Source organism: Alternaria alternata, assembly GCF_001642055.1.
Source record: "Alternaria alternata strain SRC1lrK2f unplaced genomic scaffold CC77scaffold_2, whole genome shotgun sequence".
NCBI classification, from domain to species: Eukaryota; Fungi; Ascomycota; class Dothideomycetes; order Pleosporales; family Pleosporaceae; genus Alternaria; species Alternaria alternata.
In genome coordinates this window covers 227,462-249,741 of record NW_017306191.1, presented here as the reverse complement: position 1 = coordinate 249,741, position 22,280 = coordinate 227,462, and the positions used below count along the sequence as shown (strand labels likewise).

Sequence of the window (22,280 nt, the reverse complement as noted above, 5' to 3'; positions counted from 1 at the left end):
CCAGCAAGACAGAGTTGCACTCCTCCTCGGATTGAAGATAGATCTCGACACACCCATCTTCCAGCATACGAGCCAACGCTCAAACATGCTCACATGGGTTATCAGCCACGGGAGCCTCGGCATGCTCATACTCATTCTGTCAAAAGCAGACGTCAAGAGTAGACATCGTGTGAGCGCAACACGTGCACTCAGCCTAGCGACCAAGATGCGAAACATCCCAGCCGCGAACATCTTGCTCGAACATGGCACGCGCTGTGACTTCGAAGACGGGGACATTCCCATTCCCGCTGACGTCGACGACCCCGATGGTGACACATTTGATGATCCTTTGGTACTAGGACAGTTTACACCAGCGCTCGTGTATGCAGCGTTAAACCATGATTTCGCAATGGCCCGAATATTACTCACTCACGGAGCGAACCCGGATCTTGGTTACCACTGCGTTCGTTCTGGGATGCGGAGCGCCTTCTCTTGCGGAAGAATTATCGAACTCGTGATGGATCTTCGGTTCGTCGAAATGGCGCAATTGCTGCTCGATCACAGCGCGGACATAGGGCTTGCATCACCGGTTTGGTATGCGCAGGGGCATGAGTATGAGTTCGTTCCAAGGTCGGTGTATCAGAGGGTGACGGCAGCACTGCGAGCAATCCGGTCGAAAAGCCTAGAGGAGTGAATAAGCTCCTTATGTCCGCAATATCTCTCATTCGAGAGCGTCTTTGCGTACGTGTAAGTACGTGTTACGGATTTCACAAGTGGCTCGTCGCTTCTGCATCATCGCAGTACCATGGGGTGAAGTGGATGCAGTGGATGACAACCACAGAGGGGTGTGAATAAGGTACCCATATGGATTCGTGAAAGGAACTTGGTAGTTTGTTCTAGACTGCGAAGTTCCTTTATAAGATCTCGATTGATATAAGTGCCTGTAATATATTGATCATGGAGCATCTGACTTTAGAATCCAACAGCGCGATGGCGCAGAAAGAACTTTCCTGTCATGTATCTCCCAAAACGCCTGACGCAATTTGGCATGAGAAGACGGAGAAGACGGATACTGTGTGCGATCGCTGCAGGTCGGTCATGGGCGCAGATTTGTTTTCATGGTGTTTCAACGACGACGGGGTACGGTTAAAGAAGCTGGTGCTGGGGAAAATGAGGCCTTTGGAAATAGGCCGGTGGATATTGGCTAATGTCAGTGGGGCCAGGTGTAGCTGCCCTGCTATGCTGCCATGTACACTGGACTGTGTCTTGTCAGAAGTTCAAAAAGGTCAATAAAATGGGGTTCAACGGTTTGATGATCGGATTGGGGTCGCGATGACGTGTATGAGAAGAAAATAAGGTGGAGTCTGGTAAGACTGGCTTCTAGAAGAAGTGATGTTCGCCCGCCTTCCCCGAACGAGCGACTAAGCCGGAGGAGGGGCATTACGCCGCCTTCGGCCTTCAATAAATTGCGGACACAAGACTCATACCAAACCCCGATTTGTCCGCGAGCCCCTACGACTGTGCATACCGTGACTCACAGTTGCTCTCATCTATAAGGAAGTCAGTTGCTGGCTTTGACCTCTTGTCACACACTTCAACCTTTCGATTCGGTTTTCGGCATCATGGACGGCATTAAGAAGACGTTTGCGCAATGCAAGAAGGAGGGCAGGGTACGATGTGCAACCACCAGAAGAGAGATGTAGAGCTAATATGTGTGCAGTCTGCTCTTGTCACGTATGTGACTGCAGGTTTCCCTACCGCAGAGGAGACGCCTGACATCATGATGGCCATGGAGGCGGGAGGCGCTGGTATGTGCAGCGAGCAATTGCTATGCCAGATGGCACGACAGCAGTCAATTGACACGTCTAGACATCATTGAACTCGGCATGCCCTTCACCGACCCCATCGCAGACGGCCCAGCAATCCAGACCGCGAACACAGTACGTTGACCCATTCGCCACAATGCGTTCGAAACTGTTCCTGACACCATGTGTCTATAGCAAGCCCTCAAGAACGGCGTCAACATTGGCAGCGTTCTCCAGATGATCCGCGATGCGAGGAAGCGGGGTCTCAAGGCACCCGTCCTTCTTATGGGATACTACAACCCCCTGCTCAGCTACGGCGAGGAGAAGATGCTGCAGGACGCAAAGGAGGCCGGAGCCAACGGCTTCATCATGGTCGACCTGCCACCCGAGGAGGCTCTGCGCTTCAGGAATTTCTGCCGCAGCTACGGGTAAGCCTACTGTCTCGATGAGCATGGGACGAAGACTAACAAAACAGTCTCTCCTACGTTCCTCTTATTGCACCCGCTACGTCCGAGCACCGCATGCGCGTCCTCTGCAAGATCGCCGATTCCTTCATCTACGTCGTGTCCCGCATGGGCGTCACTGGCGCCTCCGGTACTATGAACGCCGCTCTTCCCCAGCTGCTCGAGCGCGTCCACAAATACTCTGGCAACGTCCCGGCTGCCGTCGGTTTTGGTGTCAGCACACGCGACCACTACCTGAGTGTAGGCAAGATTGCTGAGGGTGTCGTCATCGGTAGCCAGATTATCAACACATTGCTCAAGGCTGAACCAGGAACGGGCGCAAAGGCAGTCGAGAAGTACTGCGACGAGATCTGCGGCAAGAGCACCCGCGGTGCGCCTCGGGAGGTCGGTATCATCGAGACATTGAACGAGGCCAAGGAGCCCACCAACGTGCATGTCGACAAGGTTATTACCGACAAGGACACACCGGACGGTCCTGGCCTGGCTGATCAGCTGGAGATGCTCAACACTGATGATGCTAACGGCACCAACGGTACACACGAGCAGAATGGATTTGACGAAAAGCACAAGTTCCCCGCACGATTCGGCGAATTCGGTGGTCAATACGTTCCTGAATCGCTTATGGACTGTCTCTCTGAGCTCGAGGAAGGTTTCAATGCAGCCATCGAAGATCCCAAGTTCTGGGAAGAATACCGTTCTTACTACGACTGGATGGGTAGACCAGGTCATCTGCATCTTGCGGAGCGCCTTACCGAGCACGCCGGGGGCGCCAATATCTGGTTGAAGCGAGAGGACTTGAATCACACTGGAAGTCACAAGATCAACAACGCACTCGGACAGGTGCTCATTGCCAGGAGACTTGGAAAGACTGAGATTATTGCCGAGACTGGAGCTGGTCAGCACGGTGTTGCAACGGCCACGGTATGCGCCAAGTTCAACATGAAGTGCACCATCTACATGGGAGCTGAGGATGTCAGGCGCCAAGCCTTGAACGTGTTCCGCATCAAGTTGCTTGGTGCGCAGGTTGTTGCTGTCGAGGCTGGTGCTCAAACCCTGCGTGATGCAGTCAACGAGGCAATGCGCGCCTGGGTCGTCCACCTCGACACGACTCACTACATTATCGGATCTGCCATCGGCCCTCATCCTTTCCCCACCATTGTCCGCACTTTCCAGTCCATCATCGGAAACGAGACCAAGGAGCAGATGCAGGCGAAGCGTGGTAAGCTTCCCGATGCCGTAGTCGCCTGTGTTGGTGGTGGCAGCAACGCCGCAGGAATGTTTTACCCCTTCTCCAAGGACCTTTCTGTCAAGCTTCTTGGTGTCGAAGCTGGTGGTGATGGTGTCGACACCGACCGCCACAGCGCGACTCTCTCAGCTGGAAGCAAGGGTGTGCTCCACGGAGTCCGTACTTATGTTATCCAGAACAAGCACGGACAGATTAGCGAGACTCACTCCGTCTCTGCTGGTCTTGACTACCCTGGTGTAGGACCTGAGCTTGCCAGCTGGAAGGACAGCGACCGTGCCAAGTTCATTGCTTGTACAGATGCCGAGGCCTTTATTGGCTTCCGTCTCTTGTCACAGCTCGAGGGTATTATCCCCGCGCTGGAGACATCGCACGCGGTGTTTGGTGCTATTGAGCTGGCAAAGACGATGAACAAGGACCAAGACATTGTCATTTGCGTGTCTGGACGTGGTGACAAGGACGTGCAGAGTGTTGCTGAGGAGCTGCCCAAGCTGGGACCCAAGATCGGCTGGGATCTGAGGTGTAAGTGACATTATTCTTTGACTACTATGAATACTGCTAACAAACTACAGTCTAAACGACGACGTTGTCTGTACGAGGTCATGATTATAGGTGTATATAGGTCGACTGTCAATGCAAAACATTCGAACAAGATTGGCCACGAAAATTGACTACATGGTGTTTGTGAAAAGTGAGGCTCAACAGACGATTCTTTTTCATGTATGATATCACACGTTGTGATATCTGATTGGCGCAGGCAGAATGCGGGCCAGATATCCGCGACGATGATGCAGGTCGGGTGGTTTTGGCAAGGATTCGAATGCAGGCAATGACTAGCCGCGGCCACGAGCGGGCCATGACGAAGAGGTAAAGACATGGCTCAGCAGAGGATATCAAAGCTAATTCTGAATGTACGTGGGGTAGTCGTGTGATGGGCAACTAAGACACTACCCGTTGCACAACCCGAGAGAGTGGTGAAGCGTGGGTGAGGTGTGGTTGCGGCGGAGGGCTGGAGCGCCAATCATCGGCCCATGTGTCTCCGACTGTGCTCGGGAGTGCAGTGACGAAAGCGCATCCACAATGTCCAGCTACCAAGCCGAGAAAGGTTCCGCGCCAATCCCACACTTGTCGATAGAATCACTCCATGCCGCAGTTTCCACGTGCTGCAAGCCACCTGACCGCCCTGCGAGCACTACGCTACGCCCTCTAGTCTGCCTACAGTAGCGTCTTCTCGCTGGAAGACTGCGATCCACCAACCTGGACGTCCTGACGCCTTACCGTGACGCTGCGCCCACCCAAGCTATAGAGCTCCAGGAATTCGACACACGCCCGGAACAGCCGCACAGGGAGAGCAAGAGAGAACAGAAGCGACGGGAGAAGCTCGAGCAGCTTCGCGAGGCCGAAGAGATGAAGTTCTCGCACAGTCTGCAGTTTAATGCTGTGCCCGACTGGAGCAACCACTACATCGCCTATAGCAATCTCAAGAAGCACATCTACAGCCTTGAGACACAGCTCAACCAGAAGCAGGCGCATACCGACGCCGAGTCGTCACCACTCCTCAATGGAGATGCCGACGATCCAGACAAGGTCTTTACCAATACCCTCGACACCGAACTAGAGCGCGTCACGTCCTTCTACAAGCTCAAGGAAAATGAAATCTTCGAGGAGATGGAGGCCCTGCTCAAGGACGAGGAGTCGTTCGAGTATCACCAGGAGGAGTACAACGAGGAGAATGAGAATGCGCCGCCGGGCAAGAAGATGCGCAGCGGGAGTGTGTTCAAGGCGATTGGCTTCCACCGGCCGCGGGCCATGAGCGGGGCAAGCGGACGGTCAACAGATCACGGCGCAGATGGCGACGCATCTGGCGACGACTCCGAGGACGAAGACGCCGACGAGACTGCACGGCTTCGTAAGAAGAGCCCAGACGGCCAGCGGCGACGAAGACGGACAATCGACGAAGACATGGCAGCCTCGCACGCCTCCTCGCGACGGAAAACAAGCGTCGCATTCGAAGACTACAACGACATGGCCTTCTCCGCGCTGTACGAAGAAGGCGTGTCGTTGAAGAAACGCCTCGTTAGCGTATACGTCCTACTCTGCGAGCTCCGCTCCTTCATCCAACTAAACAAGACGGGATTCGAAAAAGTGCTGAAAAAGTACGACAAGATCATGGACCGCAAGCTCAAAAAGACCTATCTGAGCAAATACGTTTACCCCGTCTATCCCTTCCAGCAGAGCACCATGGACGAGCTGACGCGCAATCTCGAGCGCATGGAATCCGCCTACGCGCAAATCGGCACAAAGGGCGATATTGCCGAGGCGAAGCGCGAATTGAGATTACACCTGCGCGAACACGTCGTCTGGGAGCGGAACACGGTTTGGCGAGAGATGATTGGAATCGAGCGGAAAGCGCAAGCGGCGAATATCGGTATCAGCCACACACTGCTTGGACGCGATACCACGGGTGGCAAGATACGGCGGCAGGGCGACGACGTCGAGTCGGATATGAAGGAGGTGGATACGCCGATTGGGCGATACCGGTGTCCGCAATGGTTGCTCAGCAGGACGTTTTGGATCCTGCTGAGTTGTATTGCCGTGTTTGTTGTGTTGCTTGTTGTGCCCATTATGGAGGCGCCTGAGCAGCAGAATTGTCTTGCCATGGTCATCTTTGTCAGTTTGCTGTGGGCTACAGAGGTACGGATCATGTTTTGGGCGATTTTGATGATCGTTTGGCTAATTACCACAGGCTATACCGCTCTTCGTCACGTCCCTGCTGGTTCCTTTCCTTGCTGTGACGTTGAATGTCGTCCGAAGCGATGTCGAACCTCACAAGCGTCTGGAATCAAAGGCCGCAGCGTCATACGTCTTCTCTGCCATGTGGACGCCGGTCATCATGTTGCTGTTGGGTGGTTTCACCATCGCGGCTGCGCTGTCAAAGTACAATATTGCTAAGATGATGGCTACACTTGTTCTTAGCAAGGCTGGAACGAAGCCAAGGACTGTGCTGTTGGTCAATATGTTTGTGGCCATGTTTGCTAGTATGTGGATTAGCAATGTCGCAGCGCCTGTGCTTTGCTTCTCCATCATCCAGGTACGTCAACTTGTCGCAGAAAAATGTTCAAGTCAAGCTAATTCTTTCGCAGCCCATTCTTCGTAATTTGCCTGCCGACTCCGACATGACCAAAGCCCTCCTCATGGGCATCGCCCTCTCCTCCAACATAGGCGGTGCCGCTTCCCCCATTGCGTCCCCCCAGAACCTAATCGCACTGCAAAACATGCACCCGGAGCCTTCCTGGGGCATATGGTTCTTCGTCGCCTTGCCCGTGTGTATCATTTCCATCCTGCTCATCTGGGTCTTCCTCCTGGCTACTTTCCAACCCGGAAAAGGGCCGTCCATTGTTCCTATCCGGCCGCTCAAGGACAAGTTCACGGGTGTGCAGTGGTTCATTACCATTGTCACCGTCGTGACCATTGTCTTGTGGTGCGTCAGCCACCAGCTTGAAGCTACGTTTGGTGACATGGGCGTCGTAGCCATCATACCCATTGTCCTCTTCTTCGGCACGGGTATCCTCACCAAGGAAGACTTCAACAACTTCCTCTGGACCATCATCATACTCGCTGCCGGCGGCCTTTCGCTCGGCAAAGCAGTCAACAGCTCCGGTCTCTTACACACCATTGCCCTCTCCATCACCGCTGGAGTAGAGGGAATGAGTCTGTACGGCGTCCTCGTCACGTTTTGTGCCTTAATTCTCGTCGTGGCTACCTTCATCTCGCATACCGTTGCCGCGCTCATTGTGCTGCCCCTTGTGCAGCAGGTGGGGCAGCAGATGCCGGAGCCGCATCCGAATTTACTCGTCATGGGCGCTGTGTTGATGGCGAGCGGGGCCATGGGCTTGCCGACGAGTGGGTTCCCTAATATGACGGCCATTATGATGGAGGATCAGAGGACGGGCCAGAGGTATCTTGCTGTCAAGCATTTTTTGACGAGGGGTGTTCCCGCGAGTATTATGACGTTTGGGGTTATTGTTACGGTGGGGTATGGGTTGATGCTTGCGGTTGGGTTTTAAAAAAGTCCGAAGGGGGGGCGATTGTTGTTGCGTTTATAGACTGTGTTTTTTTATTTTTGGGTCAGAGAAGACTTTATGCAGAGCATTTTTCAGCGTGGGTGGATGGCGCGAATGAGATATCGCGTTTCCTGACATGTTGGTATTGTGAGCTTGTGGTGAGGCATTGTTGTCATGCGATGTATGACTCTTGATCGAGTAGGTGATTGTTGGTGTTGGTATTGGTACCGTGCCCTGCACGGATGTGTATATACTAACATATATTGTAGGAAATTACCCTATTCCGCCCTTTCAATTGTATAACTGTCTATCAAAGGATCGTCGCAAGGAAAGTGGCCCGTCTTGCCGAGATATGCTCTACATAACTCACGTCGATTGTGGCGGTAAAAACCCTGCTCGATACCGTCTACTACAGCGTCGTACCTCAACATGGCTACCAATACCTTGGACGACTCCTTGAACAGAAACGGACTGAACAACGACCGCGGTGCCACCGCCCCCCATTACGCTGGTCTATCTTCGAGGATGTATCCACTATCCTCGTCCTTGATAATCCCAGATCCCAAAATCCTTCCTTCTCGCCTTTTGTGGGTCACGCAATCGCAGCAGAACCAGCCTCCCAGATCCCTCTTACCAAGATTGCAATCACCAACTCCTATGTAGACTGGTATGACCATTACGACTACGAGTCACCGGAGCCCTTGCTTGTTAGTAGAGCGGACGGCGGTACCGTTACCGTTGCAGATGTTGTTGAGCAGCTCTCGGCCTACTTCGCGAGTCACAGGGAAGACATACTTATGGTCTTGGAACTCTACTTGGAAAAGAAGCCATGCCGCTTCGTGGTAGACTGCAAAGTCGAATATGACCCTACTATCCTCGTAAGTGGCGAGGAAATCTCCCCTGATACGAAAGTCTTTTTTAACGGATTTTTTGGTATCACAGAGCCCGACGTGGAGCTTGGAGTAGAATTGTGTGCTGAATAAGATCTTCTAAAGAGACTGCGGTGTTAGAGACTCTAAAAATACAACTTCGAGTCGCTTCAGGATCTCCTCGCTACATTTATCTAGTGTCTCACCTGATGAGTAGAAGGCAAGGTGGGGTACCTAGGTAGCGCATGCGATATGACTCTTTATCGTGTAAGTGATTGTTGGTATTAGTACTGTGTAGGGCACGGATCTATATACTAACATGTATCATAGGAAACAACTCTGTTCTGCTCTACTCATTGTATAACTGACTATTAAAGGAATATCTTAAGGAAAGTGACGTGCCGTGCACTTATGCGTCCAAATGGTGCATAAGACATTAGATCCATGAAGGTGACCAGCCTTCCGACATCTTCGTTACCTCACTCTTCGCTCCAGAGTATGCGTACATCACCCGCCGCCCGGACAGCACTAGGTATGATAGTCATCCCATCTGCCTGAAACATCGCCTTTAACGTCGCACTACCATGGTCCCTCACCGCCTTTGCGCAGTTATCACAGATCTGATCTGGGCCGTCCGCACGTCCACAGGGGGTGTTGGACACACTGATGTTAGGAATTGTCGTCTGTGCCACCTCATTCTTCGCAGCTCTTGCGTGCTTCATAAGCATGACAAACTTGGAATATGTCGGCTCTTCTTCAGTCTTCTCTGGAAGCTCACCTCCTGCGGCCTTTGCAAAAGCAATCTGTACCCATGCGCACAAGTCTTGGTCGTTCTTGTCTCGCGCTTTCCAGAGGGCAAAGTAGTCAGGGCGATCTCTTTTGGCGTGTTCTTCATCGTAGTCAGGTTGCTGCTGATTGGGGTGAGCATCCGGAAATTGCATATGCAAGAGCTCCTCTATTGCCGTCAAGGAAGATATGGGGTGAGAATCTTGGCAGCTTCTACAGAGTCGATCACCCTTTTTGGTAACGTCATTCCGGACACATATTGATGTATCTGCATGTTTGCAATACTCCAGTTCTGCCTGTAGCGTGCCGAAGTTTGCTTGTGGTGGCGCCATTGCGTGTCCTGTTGTACGTTCTTGGTCGGGTGTTGATGAAATGAGTCTTTTCTGATGATGGAACTCGGATTTGAAAGCGATATAAGTTTTCAGGGATTCCTTTGGTGTGCTCAATATGGCTGAAGTGCTGTTCTGGTATCTATCTCTCAGTTTCATCGTTCGCGACGCTCTTATACTCGCTCTATGTCTTGACAGTCACGAATATGACTTGCTGGATACGAGTCTCTCCACGACTCGCAAGAGCAATAGACAGCAACTCAATCTGTTCGCCATGACTTGGAGAAGCAGGCGTCATGCTTTCAAGGTCCTGTCGAGTCAACGGCCTACGAAAGACTCATAGTGTCGATGACTTAGTGAACTTGAGGTAGTGGAAGACCTGCGACTGATCGATGTTTGCTATTCAGTGCTTGTCAATGGTGTGTCACACGTGTGATGATTCTAGAGAACGCAGCGTTGTTAATGAGTTTCGTGATATAAATCATTTCAACACACAGATGTCAGTGGTACCAGGAGTAAATGAGAAGAAAGGACATACGAGCGAGGCGACTGCACTAGTCAAAGCCAAATCAATGGCTGCTGTTCGTTTCTGGTGCAAGCATACTCTACATCTCGCACGAGATGTTCATTCTCAGCCCATAGCCATCTACTTGCTTGCTTCTATTAACGACTTTTCAGCCCCTCTGGAAGGGTTTCCAAGCGAGCAGTATCTAGTTAGGATTCGGTTCTATTTTGTTTCGGAAAACATTACTCCTTTTTGTCACTATATTCCGCTCTCTTCCTTCAATGCTTTACTGCAACGACATAGAACAAACGAGCCACATACAGCCTCCCCGATCCGTACCATATCCAAACGAGAAGGTAATCTGGAACGCTTGATGCCGCTTGCCTAAGGGTATCTTTCCAGTACTAGTGAACGGTATCCCGGATGATGATGTAACGGCGGGTAGACTTGTGTCGTTATCTCTTAATCCATGCGCACAGTAGGCAGTGCAGACCTACCACAATCATGATCTATGCAGCGCGAGTCATAAACCAGAGCATGGATTCGTTTTCGCAGTAGCATATGTAGGTACTCGGGGTTGGTGTTACGCAGTCGCGTCAGCCTCGCACGGGCTAGGTACCCAGGCGGGTTGTATTTGGAAGTCAGCTTACGGCCCCCACGTCAGCGCCACCCAGTGGGAGGTTCCTGCAACGCCATTTCCGAGCTCTCATGCTCCTACGTGCTACCTAGCCCCCACTAGTTTGGTATAGAGCCAACATCGACATCCAGAATGCTGGAGGATCGTTATGTATTTAGCATCTACCTTGCGGATCTATGCAGGCAGCAATTGGCCAATGGTATTGCAAGGTCTAAGCCTGAGTCCCGTTTCTGAATCGAGGAGCATAACCACGCCGTAGGTTAAAGTGCTTCCTATAAACTGTCTCTTTCTCGGTGCTCTCAATTATTCACTCGAGACTACAGGAGAGCTTAATCGAGCAATAACCATGGGTAACGGTCCTAGCTCACTACAGACAAATATCAACCATGCAGCGTACTTCTCCAACTTGAGGTCTATAGACCACGACTTGCAAACGATTACAAGTAACAGAAGTAGCTCTTCAACGCTTGTTAGCATATCTGCAGTCCAGCCAGGACAGCAGATGAAGAGTACGAACCCCAATCCTACGACGCCGTTCAATTCATCAAGCATCTTGCAAGAAGCGAATCGTGTCCATTCTTGTTCGTCGAAAGAATTTATCCGGCGTTCCACATTTTGGAAGACTGTGGGAGCGATCACTGGATTCTTTCTCATAGGTCAGTCTCGTCAATTGCATGTACCGAAGTCTTTGTTAATCTCCTCAAGCACTCTTCGCCGCGTTAGGACACTATATGCTAGTCAAGGGTCTAAATGGGACGCCTCTCGAGACTAGCTTCCTCAGCCAGACTCAGTTCTCGGCTGTCTCTATATTGTTAAGCACAATCTTCAAAGCTGCACTAACAGCCAGCATGGGTACGTGTTTCGCACAACACCTCTGGTACGTTTTGCGTGGAAAGGCGATGTCTCTTTCGATGGTCGAGATGCTGTTCGTAATTCGAAACGACTTATTCGCATTGCTCAGTCCACAAGGGATACGGAGAGCGCCTTTGCTGTTCCTTATGGCGCTTCTAATCTGGTCTCTTGGAATCGCAGTCATTTATCCACCGGGTGCGCTCACCGTAAGCGTCAGGACTCAAGAGTTTACTGAGCATCACAACATGTCTATAATGAACCCACCCATTTCACCGCAACTCGACTTTTCCGGAGACGAAAGCTTCCCTACTTTAAGCAGAGGAGACCCACTACACGGGCCTGACAAGGTCTTCTTAAACTTTCCACTAGATCCAGAAGTTCGAAAATTTATATACATCGACAAGAGTTTATCACAGATCCCTTTGGATGCCGGCATTCGACAATTCATATATAGGTCAGTTGAGTACTCCAGTAATCTAACAAAGGCTGAATCTATAGTGGACCTTCAAACCGCCTGGTATACCTCGCACAAACTATAAAGAACAACAACCAGATATCTACCTTCCCAAATCACCCAGGAGAGAATTCCACGTACAATTTGCAATTCAGAGGACCTCAATTCAAATGCACCACGTCAGAGTACAACATCACTCTTTCGGCTGAATACGATCCGAAGGAATTTGTGGTACCCATGTGGGTATCGTCATGGGACGATCAAAAGCTTATCCATTCATTGACACAATATGACATCAAAACGTTTAATGCCCACTGTAGGTCCAATAATAGCCTAGTCTGGAACGCATATGCTGTGGCGAATGAGCAGGTCTGCGAATCTGTCTCCGTACTCTACAACGTCAGCGTCACGTTTCCCAGAGGCGTCCAGACAGTAGACTATTCCATCAGCGATGCAAGAACTCTTCCGCGAAGAGTCGACATATACGATACAATCGACATTTCGGGCGCCTACGATGATCCGAATCTTAATCCGGGCAAATTGTATGGAATACAACTTAGGCTTCCATCGATACCAGAAGCACTTGAAGAATGGCACCAGAAAGTATCAGAAGCTATCCCTATTTCTAATGAGTGGGCTATTCTAGACTCATTGATGCCCTTTCTTGATAAGGAATATTTCCATTCGCAGTATCTGCCCTCAGATGCGTTATCGCCACCAGAGCTTTTGCCTCTGCAGCAGCCTATGGTTTTGGATGGCAAGTGTCAGCAGATAGAGGAGTCACGGAATTCTACAAACGATCTTGTACGTGAGAGCTGGCCGGGCTACCTCAGTTATAGGGGCGATCGTAAGTGTAGTGACTAGCTTGTACGAACTCAAAGGCTAACCGGAATGAAGCCTACTTGAGAGGTTCCGTTTTCCACAAGTCTCGATACAACGAACACGAAGGACTCGACCCAAGACACGCGTTCAATCTCGCCGAGAACATGCTTAATGGGGTTCTAGCCAATATCACCATGTCTGCTATATCACTCGGCACCTGGTGGGACATGGTGCCCGTAACAAGTACAAGATACAGCAACACATACACACTTAGTCATCCGCTCAACCTCGTCCTTCCATACAGTATCTGCCTAGCCGCAGCAAGCGTCTTCGTCATCATCTCGATTTGGTCCTTGTGGCGTAATCGCGCGCCTGCAGCCGATGGTGGCTTCCTTCAAATCATGTTAGCGACCGTGGGGAACACGGAGTTGAGTCGAATCATGCTTGAAGAAGGCGTAGCTGCGGTCGATGATATGTCAGATGAGCTGAAAAGCTCAAAGATCAGATACGGAGAGCTGGTCTATGAGGACGAATTGGGGAAAAAAGGCAAACGATATGGATTTGGGACATCGGATGAGATCATTTCGCTGGGAAGAGAAGATGAACATGTTTGAAGTACCTAGGTATAAGATTCTGAGCGTTTCATACAGCACTCGAAAAGTCTCGGAGACGATACGGAGCCTTCACCGTCCCTACATCGCGAGTACAGCAGATCCGACATGTTCAAATATAACTGAAGTTCCAAGACGCGACAAACACGTATACCATGAGTGCGACGTGGACTGTTACCCTTCTCGTGTTACTCTTGCTGTATCTTGCCGCCCTGTCAAACCCGGTTCGCTTCCATTCTCGTTCCGTCACATCTCAAACCCTCAACTAGCCATCCACGAACTTACGAACGGGATGATCGCCGCTGCCCCGAAATGCGGCAACGCAAACCCCATCCCGGCATGCTTCATCGTGACCAGCCCATCCACGACTCCATCCACCGCCAACATCGTCGCCATCAGTGAGACAGCTCTCACGTCCCCTCGCTGCAAGAAGATTGCTGCGATGATACCAAAGGTGAGATTGCGACCACCCACGCATTGAACGAAACCGGATGCGAATGAGTCGGCTGGAACGGGCATGCCAAAACCGGCAGCGAATGTGGTGGGTGCGAGCAGAGCGAATAGACCAGTGGATAATAGGAAGCCTGTTACCCCGTAGTTGGCGAGAAGCTTGAGTTGTGTGGACATGTTGAGTGGGTTTGCAAAGTATTCGTTATTGCTGTTGTGGATGGTACCAATCTTGAGACATATGATAGCGCGCCAGAAATTCCCGCAAAAGCTCGATGAATCAGAAGACAGAATTTAAATGATGGATGACGGACTCTTCTAAGAGGAGGGCAGCCGCGTTGAGGTAGGTACCATCGGGTAAGCAATTTGGACGTGACGTCATGACGTTCGTTCCTTTGCCGGGTCATCTCTTCTCCGACATCCCAATTATTACTCTCAACGAATGTCCACCTTGGTTCAGTCAGCCTCCAGGCGGTTATCGACGGATACAATGCCCTATGGTGACGGAAAGTGGATGCCAATGCTAGCTAAACGATCGATTACCTGTTGGCAGCGGGAGAGCCGAGACGCGCAGTAAGTCTTCTTGTGTTTGAAGACCTTCATGGCTGTCAAGAACGTGAAGAAGGTAGAGGCGGGTCCATATAGCTTCAATTCCGGTTGCAGGAAGTAGGGCATGCTATCACAGATCTTCTCCGCCAAAATCGAGACCGGATTTTCGTCTTCATCGCTTGCAGAGTCGGAACGCCGAAGGACCGCTTTGACGTTGCAACCTTTGATCTCGGCTATCGACTCTTCAATGTCATCCAGATGTTGTCTTGCGACGATCTCGAAAGCCCAACAATGAGTCAGGCTGCTAGCAACCAGAACATTGGCGAACCACAGCGGCTTCCTATCTGAGGACTCTGCGTCTGGAGAATCGGGCTTAGGCCAGACCAGAGAGAATTTGGCCTGCGCTTTGGATGAGAGCTCCCAATCTTTGAGGCTTTTGATCATGTACAAAAAGTCATCCCGTAGTCGTTGCATCGCGATCACATTGGATGGGATGGAGCGATCTCCCAGACTGTCGAATCTTTCCAGAAGAGCGGGAAGTTGGGTAGCTTTGTTAAGGAGCAGTTGCATGATCGATATGGGTACTGCTTCGAAGGGTGTGGTAACCCAGCCGTCTTGAGAAAGAAATGTCTTTCGTCGGTTGTGGATTGAACTGATCAGCTAGAAACTTGATCAACTGACTGTTCTTGCGACATGAGATTGCGATGACTTACCAGGAGAGGCCGGAAGCCAACGAAGAGCGTGTGCAGGATACCAGTGCTGAACGGTTTCGGTCCGAGCCGCTCGATCATGGCTCCGACACCCTTTGCATGCGTCGCCCAATCGGATCTTGCTTGTGGTATTACAATCTAGTCTAGTCAATGCTGTGAAATGCACAGGTCAGCGTATGTTGGAGACTTACGTTCGTTGCTGATAGGCATAATATTGCGACACAATGTTCATGCCGGAAGACACCCTGGGCTTCTTCGAGCGCTTTGCCCACCCGGCGAAGAGAGTCACCGTACATCAGAAGTATGCGAGATTCGTTTCCTCTGGTTGCGGATGCACGGTTCCTCAAGGCTGTTGCCATCGTCCTGATTGCGGAATAGAGGAATGGGCTGTTCTTTGCAGGCTCAACGACAAGCGGAAGCATCTCGACCCAGGCACCACATATCTGGTTGTGATACAAGTTGAACTCCGCGGGCGCCTGGCTACATATGGGCGCAAAATGTTGGACAATAAAATCCACATCATCTTCGAGCTCGTTTGGACTTGCTTCTGGAGGAGTGGTCGTTTCGTCAAACAAGTTTGATAACGCACACAAAGCTGGGTGACTGCTTTTCAGTATGTAGGCACCGAATACCCCTCTGTTGTCAACGTGTGTTTCTTTACATCCGGCCTTGAAAGCTGTCTGGGGTTTGGTTGGATGTGTCATTGCATTGATGAAAACAATTTCCTGTTCGTAACCACTACACGGGATCCGCCGGCGAATACATTGGAGGCATTCTGGCTGTTTCCCATCACACTTATAAATCTCGAGGGTCAGTATGCCAGCATGCAAGGTACCCATTAGTTGTTGGCGGCGGGAACTTACAGCAAGCTTCCGAGATCTGCAATTCTGGCATACATCCTTTCTTTTAGCCCTCATTATCGGCCTGTTCTAGCATAAAGCGATATTGTGATTGGACTACGCAAGGTACGCTAGGAGGTTTTCACCAGACGAAGAGAAATTAGATGGTGAGAGCGGTTGAGATCTAAGAGTGGGTAGAGTAATAGCCAGATAAGGAATGTTCTCTCGCCAAGGCTCTAACATGCGTTGCTTATGAGAAATAGGGCCGACTATTTGCTTCCCACTCCGCACGTCTAGATGCTTCAGCTAGCATAGCGCGGTGTCTTCAACGCGCCAAGGCGAAAGAAGTTTCCTCAATGAGACTAGGTTAGGTACCAAACATTTATGCATGAGGAAGAGCGGTGATACTAGCAGGGTAGGGCTTCTTACAAACTACACACAGTATGAGACTCAAGAGGTAGTATTTCCAAGCTCCTTACGATATCCGTAGTCTAGTTCGATCTAGGGTAGTATCTAGGAAGAGGAGTTAGGACTCACGGTCAATGGACAACGAGCGCACCGAGTGGCGATGGCCAGGAGATATATAAGTTCAGCAGCTCCTCCAAGATGATTCCCGTCAAGCACTACACCTTCTGCCTCCAGATCTAAAGCATTCAAACCACTACCAACCCTCCAATAATCACCGTCAACATGACTACCCGATATGCCTCCGCTCATCAATCGCCTAACGGCCCTGGTGATCAACGCCCTACTGCCGACCAGATCGTCAAGGACGAAGAACTCAAGAGCAAATGGTCGGACAAGACAGTTCTCATCACCGGTTGCTCTTCTGGGCTGGGTATCGAGACTGCCAAATCTTTGTATGAGACCGATGCTACCCTCTTTCTCACAGCCCGCGACCTCAACAAAGCAAAGATGGCACTCGGAAGCCTGGTGGAAAGCGAGCGTGTCCACCTCCTAGAGCTGGATCTCAACTCTCTGGCCAGCGTACGCAAGTGTGCCGACACATTCCTGGCTCAGCATGATCGTCTCAACGTCCTCATTGCAAACGCTGGTATAATGGCATGCCCAGAAGGACGCACCGAAGACGGCTTTGAAACCCAGTTTGGCACAAACCATCTTGCTCACTTCCTTTTAATCCAGCTTCTTCTTCCCACTCTAGTCAAGTCGAGCACGTCAGACTCGAAGTCGAGGGTTGTTGTACTTGCATCCACCGGCCATCGCATGGGCGGCATCCATCTGGATAACCTCAACCTCGTGGGAGAATACCACCCTTGGTCAGCCTACGGCCAGAGCAAGACATCCAACATCTACTGTGCGACCGAACTCAACCGTCGATACGCAAGCCAAGGTGTAAACGCATGGTCGGTTCATCCTGGTCTGATCTTCACTGGTCTCATGACGCACATCGACAAGGATACGATGGAGGCATGGGATAAGGACCCTAACATCGGCAAAGCGCTCAAAAGCCCGCAGCAAGGTGCTGCAACCACAGTCTGGGCAGCTACTGCAAAGGCTTTGGAAGGTCAAAGCGGGAAGTACCTCGAGGATTGCCAGATTTCTAGTGTAGTCAACGCCAATCCCGCGTCGAATGAGCCTGGTTATGCGCCTCATGCGTATGATGAAGAGAAGGAGAGGGCTTTGTGGGAGAAGTCTTTGGAGCTGGTGAAGCCTTTCATGGCTTAGAGAATTGGTTCTTGATTCTATCTGCATTAGATGACCCATCTTATTAAATTCAGAAACTACACTCCTTTAGCAAATCGCATATCTTATGTTGCTCGAAAGGATCGCACTTCAGCCTCTACTCATGTAGGAATACCCTTTCTTTCGCCAACTCTGTATCATAAAGGTCACTCTCGAGTCGAGACACGGGTTAAGAGTAGGTGTGTATCACAGCAAGTTTTTATTTCTTACGCATGTTTATTGCCTGCGCATTGGTGCACGTAAGGTTGGCAGAATATGGCGCTGAAGTCACGGAATTGCGCCGGTATGTTCGGTCACGGCGCCTGCGCGGGGTTTGGACTGCCCGATGTGACGGGCAGAGTACTCCTGAAGAATTACTTCATCTGAAATCGCTCGCGACAATTCTCGTCATATGTCTGGGTCGTTAGAGATCATGTGAAAGAAAGTCATGTCGTGAGTGATTGAGTTCTGCACGGCAATGACGAGTGGGGAGCGCGGGCGGCAGATGAGCGGTGGACCCCAGCGAAGCCACCGCCGAAGCTGTCGGTCCGCGCTTCTAGCCTCTGCGTCCCCAACACTTCACAACAACCGACTCCTGACTCTATCCCTCATGCACCGCACTCTTCAGTGAAACGCGTTTCAGTTATCATTGCGATGTCTTTTCGCGGAGTTTGGATGAACGCCGAGAGCGCGAGACACCCTCCAATATGGCAGATCAGGCACCCAGCGGGCGGGCCTCGATTCACCATACCCTCTGTACTCATTCAGTTGAATCCGCGACATTATTCAGCAACCTCACCACGTGCTAGATCCTTATAGGAAGCGCTAGTAAAAGTTTCCATTATAGGTTAGCTCAGCTGGAGTTTTGGAGGAATGCGTGAGACAAGGCGTACCAAGGCATCCTCCTTCAACATACAACTCGGATTCCTAAGCGGACGAAGAGTACAGTTATGGCAAAGTATCAAGATCAACAAGCATGTTTGATCCAAAATATTGGTGAGATTATGAAGCAAGTAGCAAGAAAACGTTCAAGCGTCGCCAAGGCCCAAAAATCAATGCATGGTCGACCGGACTGAAAACAAAAGCACGCTTCCTTTTCTCATCCGGCGAGACAAGTATAAGTAAGAGGATGGCTCGCCCATCATAAAATTATCCCAGTCTGACTATATCAAGGCCTCAATCATCCACCCACCGTCGAATTCACCGCCAGAATGAAGTATCTTTCCACTCTCTCCACCCTCACGGCTTCGGCGCTTGCGGCGAATGTGTCGACAGTACACCAGTTCTCTAATGGAACGTGGCTCGAAAATATCGCTGCCATGCAAAATGGCTCTCTCCTCGTGTCAACCATCGGCGTTGCTCAGGTCCACATTGTTCACCCACAAACCTCACCAGCGACATTCTCCACCATCGCCACCTTTCCAAACGCGACTGGTGCTTTCGGCATCACCGAATTCAAGAAGAATGTATTTGCTGTGATAGTTTCGAGGTCTGCACCCGAATACCGGCCAACCTTACAGAAATACTCGCTATGGAAGCTTGATCTGAGCCAAAAGGAGAAGACAACGAAGGTCAGCATGATGGCAGAACTACCTGATATGGCTATGCCCAATGGTATGGCCACTTTGAACCAGGAAACACTGCTTTTGGCAGACTCGTGGTATGGAAACATCGCTGCATTCAACATCAAAACTGGAAAGACGGGAGTCGTTCTGGAGGACCCTAGCTTAGCGGCCAACTTCTCCGCACCCGGGCTGCAGCTCGGTGCCAACGGAATCAAGGTTCATGACGACTACGTATACTACACCAACACTGCCCAGGCTATCGCCGGCCGCGTTCGTGTCCACCCGTCGACCGGCAAACCCTTCGGCTTTTTCGAGACCGTGCGCGACTCTACTCTCACCGGTCCGGATGATATCTCAATCGCAAAGGATGACAGTATTTACGTCTCTGAACCACTGGCGGCGCCACAAGGTGACAAACTTCAGCACATTACGCTTGATGGCAACGTTACGACTATTGCTGAAGGTGACTCTGTGGCAGGCACCACAGCGTCGGCATTTGGAAGAACAAAGAAGGACAGCAATACTCTTTACTTGACGACAATGGGTGGCTTTGGAGCGGATGGCCAGGCGAAGGCAGGTGGGAAGATCGTTGCGGTGCAGCTATGATAGCATGGCGTTGACGGAATGCAGTCTGGAACTGGTGTCAATACTTGGAGGGGTAGAACAATGTTGATTGTAGGGATGTTGTCATTTGGAGTGTAGTTTCAATACGAGTGGAAAGCATTATATAACAGAGCTGCACATTGACGGGCTGTGATATGGCGTCGCTGATATGGGTGTAAAAAGGCAACGAACGAGATACTCCGAAACCTGGATGGAGGTTAAGCAAAGTGATTGAGATCATATCATTTCACTATTCAAGGCCAACATATATCTGGCATACGTTGAGATGACCACAGGCGGACAAACAACCAAGCGGTTAGGGTCTCTCTACTCCGCACAGCATTCATATCCCACAGTCAACTTTGAGCATTTTCCTCAACACGACACTATCACCCACATCAGAGCCTCTACCTCGATTTTGACCGGGGTGTTAGTACACATGATCATGACACCCAATATATCGCTATGGATACAATGTTCACTACAAGATACTATTCAGATCGCCACTCCGAAACACGATAGCTGCTGAAGGGCCTGCACGCTTCGGCCAGTATTGACAACTGTGTGATCTCCGCGGTTCGAATACAACAATGGTTTCTATCTAAAGATCAACCTTCACAACTCTTCCGCCAGAAACGCCTGGATTTGTAAGAGGAAAGTCCAATCCACCACCACTGACAAAGTACACACTGTTCCGATCAAACCGACCACGACCTAGTGCAGCGGATGTTGCATTCAGGCCTTCAGCAACGGGGCGAAATGTCTGACCAGGTATATCGATTTCGATCAACTGACCACGAGGATTCGTGCACGCATACGCCTTCTTGCCATCTCTGGAGAGTGTGAAATCGTCGATAAGAGTGCCATTCGTGATGAGCGTTGCTGGCCCGGTCGGCATGCCAGTGGTAAGCGAGATGGGCATCTTGAAGAAGGTCGTCGCAGCGAAGTTGGCGTAGAATAGCTCGGAGCCGTGAATATGGATTCCAGTGACACCTGCTGCTCCAGGTATGGTCGATAGCATAGTTGGATCGCTGATGACCACTGAAGAAATGCCAGTGCGAACGTCTAGCCTAAGGATGTGACCAGCGCCGGAGTCGGAGATGAGTATTGCCGAGTTGTCCTTCGGTCCAAGTCGAGACAAGGTGTTGACAAACGTAGTGTTAGTCAGATCCGCAACCAAAGATATCTTTGCTGGCCGAGCGATATTTCCTTGCTGATTCACGCGGAAAGGACGCATATCCACTTGCCAAATCTTGCTGGGGAAAACCAAGCTCGTGGCAGTTACGTTACTCATATCGCCCGCGCTGAGGTAGAACACATCTTTTTCGAGCTCGGTGATCCCCAAAGTGCCCGTGGCGCCAGGGATTTGTGCGACTACGATTGAGTCGCGCTTCTGGCTTGGGTCGACTTGTAGCAACATTGGCCCGCTAATGGTCGTAGTGAGGATTTGACCATTGTATCGCACTGCTATTCCTTCAAGCCACGTAGGGTTAGGTGCCTCAAAGACGACTTTAGAGTTGTAGAGGCCCTGTTGCTGGCGAGAGGGGATACCGAAGGATGTTGCCGATGTAGCTTGAGATAGCAGTGCTATGCTAGCAGCCAAGAAGGTTGATGATCCGAGGAACATCTTGGAAAATATAGTAGGCTGATAGAGAGTGCTATTCTTTGTTAATAGAGTAGTTGTTTCGAGCAACACAGTAGCCAGCAGCGTACTTAAGTGTCTCGAGATGCGCTCTCAAAATTATGTCAGCTATTGACTTGGCTAAGGTCCATGCTCGGCGAGGCCCATAGCCCTGAGGCCCATGGATAACACCCTGAGCTAAACCGGGGTCGAGATTGGAGACTCTCCGGATGCTTGTGCTAGAGCCCTCATGTTGGTGCGCCTTAACACCGTCACTCTTGTCATAGATCCCTGTATGAAGATGTCTTAGCAAGGTCGTTTGACGCTTCGTCATCTTTTCGCTGTCCAAGGAATGGATCAAACCCCCATTTATGCACTAATATCTTGTTCTTTCTTGTTCTGGAGATTCGATTTCCTGTCACACCGTGATGGCGACATGGTAAAGAGCGACTTGATACAAATGGCGTCTACCAAACTGCATCAACGAGATTCATGTGGATTCGAGCGCAAAGACCAGGAGAGAAAGGCCGAACCGCAGATCTTTGTAGGTATGATCGGGCCGAGACAGGTAAGTAGTGTCGCCAAGAAGGTCCATCCCTCCTAGTTCAAGACCCTGGATGAATGATCAGCCTTGAATATGCACATCACCCATGTCACTCTTTCCTGAAAGGTACTTAGTTGCAAAACATGATTGTGTATCTCCACGTGTGCGGCCGTACGTGGTCCTAAGCGAACGCTGGACAGCCCGGCTCTAGGACCGAAGTTGGTTATGTCAGCAGCGTGTCGATAGCAAGCAGTAAGTCTAATATCCTACCTTAGCTAGCGGAATCTATTCCGCTTGTA

The 22,280-nt window shown here is 50.8% G+C and overlaps 7 protein-coding genes across 7 annotated transcripts; 4 read left to right on the top strand and 3 right to left on the bottom strand.

Annotated features, from left to right (window-relative positions):
* Positions 1 to 1,601: 1,601 nt before the first annotated feature.
* On the top strand, positions 1,602 to 7,558 carry CC77DRAFT_1056811 (hypothetical protein; the record flags this gene model as incomplete). Its single annotated transcript, XM_018527940.1, has 8 exons — positions 1,602 to 1,649; positions 1,700 to 1,787; positions 1,849 to 1,919; positions 1,980 to 2,212; positions 2,260 to 4,013; positions 4,792 to 6,185; positions 6,238 to 6,582; positions 6,635 to 7,558. The coding sequence occupies 8 exons, from the start codon at positions 1,602 to 1,604 to the stop codon at positions 7,556 to 7,558; spliced, it is 4,857 nt and encodes a 1,618-aa protein (XP_018390413.1).
* Positions 7,559 to 8,866: 1,308 nt separating this feature from the next.
* On the bottom strand, positions 8,867 to 9,542 carry CC77DRAFT_1076111 (hypothetical protein; the record flags this gene model as incomplete). Its single annotated transcript, XM_018529243.1, has 1 exon — positions 8,867 to 9,542. The coding sequence occupies one exon, from the start codon at positions 9,540 to 9,542 to the stop codon at positions 8,904 to 8,906; it is 639 nt and encodes a 212-aa protein (XP_018390412.1). The 3' UTR covers positions 8,867 to 8,903.
* Positions 9,543 to 11,580: 2,038 nt separating this feature from the next.
* Positions 11,581 to 13,423, top strand: CC77DRAFT_926017 (hypothetical protein; the record flags this gene model as incomplete). The annotated part of the gene is made up of 3 exons (XM_018533894.1): positions 11,581 to 11,910; positions 12,075 to 12,750; positions 12,852 to 13,423. The coding sequence occupies 3 exons, from the start codon at positions 11,581 to 11,583 to the stop codon at positions 13,421 to 13,423; spliced, it is 1,578 nt and encodes a 525-aa protein (XP_018390411.1).
* Positions 13,424 to 14,131: 708 nt separating this feature from the next.
* CC77DRAFT_296507 (hypothetical protein) lies at positions 14,132 to 16,130 on the bottom strand. The gene is made up of 4 exons (XM_018531101.1): positions 15,990 to 16,130; positions 15,318 to 15,920; positions 15,130 to 15,264; positions 14,132 to 15,076 (listed from the first exon to the last, which is right to left on the bottom strand). Exons 1-4 carry the CDS (start codon positions 16,041 to 16,043, stop codon positions 14,363 to 14,365), a joined length of 1,506 nt encoding a protein of 501 aa, XP_018390410.1. The 5' UTR covers positions 16,044 to 16,130; the 3' UTR covers positions 14,132 to 14,362.
* Positions 16,131 to 16,655: 525 nt separating this feature from the next.
* Positions 16,656 to 17,651, top strand: CC77DRAFT_1037271 (short-chain dehydrogenase; the record flags this gene model as incomplete). The annotated part of the gene is made up of 1 exon (XM_018527056.1): positions 16,656 to 17,651. The coding sequence occupies one exon, from the start codon at positions 16,656 to 16,658 to the stop codon at positions 17,649 to 17,651; it is 996 nt and encodes a 331-aa protein (XP_018390409.1).
* Positions 17,652 to 18,859: 1,208 nt separating this feature from the next.
* CC77DRAFT_1004665 (hypothetical protein) lies at positions 18,860 to 19,650 on the top strand (the record flags this gene model as incomplete). Its single annotated transcript, XM_018523286.1, has 2 exons — positions 18,860 to 19,586; positions 19,637 to 19,650. The coding sequence occupies 2 exons, from the start codon at positions 18,860 to 18,862 to the stop codon at positions 19,648 to 19,650; spliced, it is 741 nt and encodes a 246-aa protein (XP_018390408.1).
* Positions 19,651 to 20,417: 767 nt separating this feature from the next.
* Positions 20,418 to 22,179, bottom strand: CC77DRAFT_1046361 (hypothetical protein; the record flags this gene model as incomplete). Its single annotated transcript, XM_018527440.1, has 2 exons — positions 21,530 to 22,179; positions 20,418 to 21,474 (listed from the first exon to the last, which is right to left on the bottom strand). Exons 1-2 carry the CDS (start codon positions 21,769 to 21,771, stop codon positions 20,418 to 20,420), a joined length of 1,299 nt encoding a protein of 432 aa, XP_018390407.1. The 5' UTR covers positions 21,772 to 22,179.
* Positions 22,180 to 22,280: the final 101 nt, after the last annotated feature.

Excerpts from the sequence above, each read along its gene's own strand:
- CC77DRAFT_296507 (XM_018531101.1), bottom strand. The coding sequence starts at position 16,043 with ATGAGGGCTAAAAGAAAGGATGTATGCCAGAATTGCAGATCTCGGAAG. Across the intron at positions 15,921-15,989 it reads GCAGATCTCGGAAGCTTGCT|TGTGATGGGAAACAGCCAGA; the intron begins GTAAGTTCCCGC and ends GAGATTTATAAG. Across the intron at positions 15,077-15,129 it reads TTGGCTTCCGGCCTCTCCTG|CTGATCAGTTCAATCCACAA; the intron begins GTAAGTCATCGC and ends TCAAGTTTCTAG.